General features: G+C 53.3%; 1 protein-coding gene across 1 annotated transcript in view; it reads right to left on the reverse strand.

Annotated features, from left to right (window-relative positions):
• Positions 1–5,031, reverse strand: part of RAD54L2 (RAD54-like 2 (S. cerevisiae)) — a 48,230-nt gene that overhangs the window by 25,639 nt on the left and 17,560 nt on the right. Inside the window, exons 8-9 of the mRNA XM_018573103.1 lie at positions 1,634–1,767; positions 1,341–1,537 (exon numbers count right to left, since the gene is read on the reverse strand). Of these exons, the coding sequence (XP_018428605.1) occupies positions 1,341–1,537; positions 1,634–1,767 (331 nt within the window). The remainder of the gene's footprint in view (positions 1–1,340; positions 1,538–1,633; positions 1,768–5,031) is intronic.

A 5,031-nucleotide genomic window follows, 5' to 3' on the forward strand; every position in this document is an offset into this window, starting at 1 on the left:
TATCGCTGTGTGGGATTCTACATACATACCGTGTGTCCCCGAAAATAAGACAATGTCTTATATTTTTTGGGGCTCCAAAAAACACACCCTAGGTCTTATTTTTTTTTAATGTACAAGAATCGGGTGATCAGGACAGTCAGGGGGTGCCGTACCTTTCCAAGAGCAATTTGCTAACCAATCGCTGGCCAGAATGAGAGAAGCTTTCACTATCGGTCCCTCACAGGCGGAGTGCATTTGGTATGACTCCGCCTGTGACAGGAGGCGGGGCCATAGAGGAGGCAGCGGCTTATGCGACTCTGCTCCCTCCGGTGCCGCCTCGCTTCCTCTAGCGCCGGCTTCGTTGGCACTGCGGCTCTTCAAGTTCCTCCTTATGCCACCACCGGCCCTGGGAATGGTCACAACTAGGTCTTATTTTCGGGGAAACAGGGTATGTGAAGATTTAGTGATCCAGGGTTGAACTGAGGGGAGAGAGCAGTGGCTACGGTGCTGTAGCTCCTCCTATAAATTGGGCTTCAGCGTGGGGTAAGGGCTGACACCCAGCGCATGCTTTTTCTGCACCATGCGGCCATGAATCTGAAAAGGGATGAAGTACTATGTGCACTGTGTCCCAGGGCTGAGCCCTCAATCACACCTGAACGTTTTGTAGCGCGTTCTACAAAACGCTCAAACATCTAAATCCCGTTGTATTCAATGGGTCTGGTTCACACCTCGACGTATATCCGCCCGTCCCTAACGCGCTACAAAACGGCCCGCGCCTGAAAAGGTGCCGGTGCTACTTTGGGCCGTTTTCGTTGCGCGTTTTCATTGGGATACAGCCAAGTAGCCCTCGGAAACGCACGTTTGTTGCGCAATTTTTTTTACAGCGAACCGCGGTAAAAAAAAACGGAGCGACAGACGCGCATATGCAATACGCCTAGGTGTGAACCAACTCTTAGCCAACAAAGTTTTAGAAGTTGAGGTAAATACTTCTTGATTTTACAAAGGAAGGAAGTCTAAGGCCCCGTTCACATGTAGAGACTTATCGCGCGATTTCCGCCGCGATATCGCGCATTTTTGCCGCGCGATATCGCGGGAAGTCGCCGGCTAATGATAGTCAATGGAGCTGTCTTAGCTCCATGTCGCGCGTGGCTCGTCGCGGTCGCAAGTCGCTTCTACCGGACCCTTTTTTCGTCGGATTTTGCTTTTTTTTCTATGGAGCCCGACGGAGAAGGTGGCGCTACCGTCGCTGGATCGTCGCCCCGAAAGTCGCGCTATCCCAGGCCGCTGCAAAGGTATGTCGCTACGTGTGAACGGGGTCTAAGGTGTGTTCCGGGTTGGCAGCACCATTGTGAAACACTCACCTTTCAGCATCTCTTGCTGACGATCTTCCTCGTCCAAGTCAATGATCACAGGGCCCGTGGCCTTCTTACTCCTCTTCTTCCTTCCCACTGTGAAGGATTTCTTCAGGGACAGCAAGCGAAACATCTCGTAGCCCATCAGCAGGACGCCGCCGTCCGTCACCCAGTCATTCACCACCTTGGCCCGGGCGGCTGTGGTCCTATAAAAAAACAGAAAACCCGAACAAACATGGTGTCAGAGGGGTCATCGGATTCCGGCGCTGATCTGGTTGGTGGCTGCGGATGAGGCCACCTACTTGTGCTCGTCGTTCAGAGTGTGGACATTGAAGGAGCGGGGCCGGAGCAGCTCCACATCGTGGTCGGGGGGCAGCGCTTCGGGCGCCGGGAGCCACATGTTGAATTCGGCCAGCCAGTTCTGGAGAGTGTTGACCTGCGATGGGGGGGGGGAAACGCATTCCATCAATGAGAGCGAGCAGATGTATGGAGAAGGAGAGCCATGAGCCTGACCGCCCCCGGAGCACACCGCCGCATACAACATAAAGACATTTATAGAGAAGAGAGAGGAAGGAATTTATAATGGATGGTTTACATGAAAATAGAAGCACTCAGGTGAGATGGAGGTCTTAGGCCCCATTCACACTTGGCGATTCGCAAATCGCGCGATATTGCGTGATTTGTCGCGCAAATGCTTGCATCAAAAAGCATTGAATCGCGGCAAAATCCGCTCCAAAAAGGGTCCTGCTGTAGCGACACAAGACCCGCGACAGCAGGACCCATTGCAAAGCATTGAAGAGCGATATCGCGCGGTAAATAGTCGCGATATCGCGGGAATTACCGCGCGATAAAATCGCTCAATGTGAACGGGGCCTGAAAGAACTATGGGGGGGGGGGCTTTTCACTCATCCTCATAGTTGGAGCCGACATGTGACAATGAAACTGTCACACGTCAGCTCTATAGATCGGGAAGTGAGCGAACACACACCGGCGCTCGCTCACCTCTCGACCATCTCCCCGCAGAGAGCCGTGACTGTCACTCACGGCTCCCTGCAGGGATTCCCCCTCCCCTGTCCGATCCTCCAGCGCTGACTGGCGGAACGGACGGGGGAGGGGGTGGGTACAGCTGGCTCTGCTCTCTAGATAGGAGGAGCCAGCTGTCACTCACGCAGGTGGGCGGATCCAGACAGTAATGTCGGGATCCGTTCCGGCTGCGGCGTCTCAGTATACCGCGAGCTGTAGCTCCCTATATACTGAGCCTAGGGTGACGGGAGGACGCTAGTTTGTGTCCCCCTGTGACGCTGAGGAGAGCTATGGGGGGAGGGAGGAGCACTGACCCCATAGTTCTCCTTTAACAAAATGCGTGTTACCATCCATGCATTGCACGCACAGCAACGGGCGGCCCCGGTGTGAATGACCTCTAACGGTCGCTCAGGAGAGGACTGTTGCAGCAATTTAAATTGATTTTGGAGCTTTAAGCGCTTGGGAGTTTTTATCGTTCGCTAAGATGGGCAGATTGTAAGATACTTAACCCATCCCCGATTTCAGAGTGGCACTCGGCGCCGCCCTCGGCCTCAGCGCCCTGCTGTTTCTTCGAGGTCTCGCATCGGCACTAGACGCCGCCCACACCCGCAGCGTCACGCTCATCCTCCTCCACACCCGTCACTATAAAAGCCGCGAGGTTCGGAATGGTGGGCGTCTCAGTATTGCGAACCGACGCTGACCGTTCCCCTCAGCGGCCGCCTCAACAGACCATTCAGCTGGAAGCTCGGCATTGCCACAGCCAAGCTCCTCTCTTCAGCCTACACTAGAGAAACCTCAAGAGCCGGCATCAGACACTCCCTTGCCTCAGCCGCCTGCATTTCCTCGGATTCTCAGCCCCAACTCCATTAAGGGAACAGGGTGGACTCTCGCTGTTTCGCAATCATTCCCCTGCTGGAATCCTGACTTGTCAGCTTCAACCAAACCGCAATATATTTGAGATATACCTTTCCCATGACGTCTCTATGATCTGATTACATTGCCAAAACTGACACGTATGACAAGTATGAACTCTGCATAACGACATCGGGTCATTACCTGCATATGAGGTCACCTTGCAAACTTGCTTTGACTCTGCCACTGCATATAAAACGCTGACAGCTTTGGACTCACAGTAAACCTTTCATGTCCTCACCTGTATGAATGAATACAGCTACTAAACTTTATCCTAAACAAAGTGTTGTGTGTATTCAATTGGAGAGGGCACTGTAGCAAAGTGATCCACCCCTGGTGTATGTGCTATCCGCAGCTGAGTTCCATCCCCCAGTGCTAGAAACAAGATCTTACAATAAAGGCTTTTCACTCATCCTCATAGTTGGAGCCGACATGTGACAATGAAACTGTCACACGTCAGCTCTATAGATCGGGAAGTGAGCGAACACACACCGGCGCTCGCTCACCTCTCGACCATCTCCCCGCAGAGAGCCGTGACTGTCACTCACGGCTCCCTGCAGGGATTCCCCCTCCCCTGTCCGATCCTCCAGCGCTGACTGGCGGAACGGACGGGGGAGGGGGTGGGTACAGCTGGCTCTGCTCTCTAGATAGGAGGAGCCAGCTGTCACTCACGCAGGTGGGCGGATCCAGACAGTAATGTCGGGATCCGTTCCGGCTGCGGCGTCTCAGTATACCGCGAGCTGTAGCTCCCTATATACTGAGCCTAGGGTGACGGGAGGACGCTAGTTTGTGTCCCCCTGTGACGCTGAGGAGAGCTATGGGGGGAGGGAGGAGCACTGACCCCATAGTTCTCCTTTAACAAAATGCGTGTTACCATCCATGCATTGCACGCACAGCAACGGGCGGCCCCGGTGTGAATGACCTCTAACGGTCGCTCAGGAGAGGACTGTTGCAGCAATTTAAATTGATTTTGGAGCTTTAAGCGCTTGGGAGTTTTTATCGTTCGCTAAGATGGGCAGATTGTAAGATACTTAACCCATCCCCGATTTCAGAGTGGCACTCGGCGCCGCCCTCGGCCTCAGCGCCCTGCTGTTTCTTCGAGGTCTCGCATCGGCACTAGACGCCGCCCACACCCGCAGCGTCACGCTCATCCTCCTCCACACCCGTCACTATAAAAGCCGCGAGGTTCGGAATGGTGGGCGTCTCAGTATTGCGAACCGACGCTGACCGTTCCCCTCAGCGGCCGCCTCAACAGACCATTCAGCTGGAAGCTCGGCATTGCCACAGCCAAGCTCCTCTCTTCAGCCTACACTAGAGAAACCTCAAGAGCCGGCATCAGACACTCCCTTGCCTCAGCCGCCTGCATTTCCTCGGATTCTCAGCCCCAACTCCATTAAGGGAACAGGGTGGACTCTCGCTGTTTCGCAATCATTCCCCTGCTGGAATCCTGACTTGTCAGCTTCAACCAAACCGCAATATATTTGAGATATACCTTTCCCATGACGTCTCTATGATCTGATTACATTGCCAAAACTGACACGTATGACAAGTATGAACTCTGCATAACGACATCGGGTCATTACCTGCATATGAGGTCACCTTGCAAACTTGCTTTGACTCTGCCACTGCATATAAAACGCTGACAGCTTTGGACTCACAGTAAACCTTTCATGTCCTCACCTGTATGAATGAATACAGCTACTAAACTTTATCCTAAACAAAGTGTTGTGTGTATTCAATTGGTGTGGGGACTGTGCAAAGCAAT

This window comes from Nanorana parkeri, unplaced genomic scaffold, assembly GCF_000935625.1.
Source record: "Nanorana parkeri isolate BGI_ZX_2015 unplaced genomic scaffold, ASM93562v1 scaffold2238, whole genome shotgun sequence".
Taxonomy (NCBI): Eukaryota; Metazoa; Chordata; class Amphibia; order Anura; family Dicroglossidae; genus Nanorana; species Nanorana parkeri.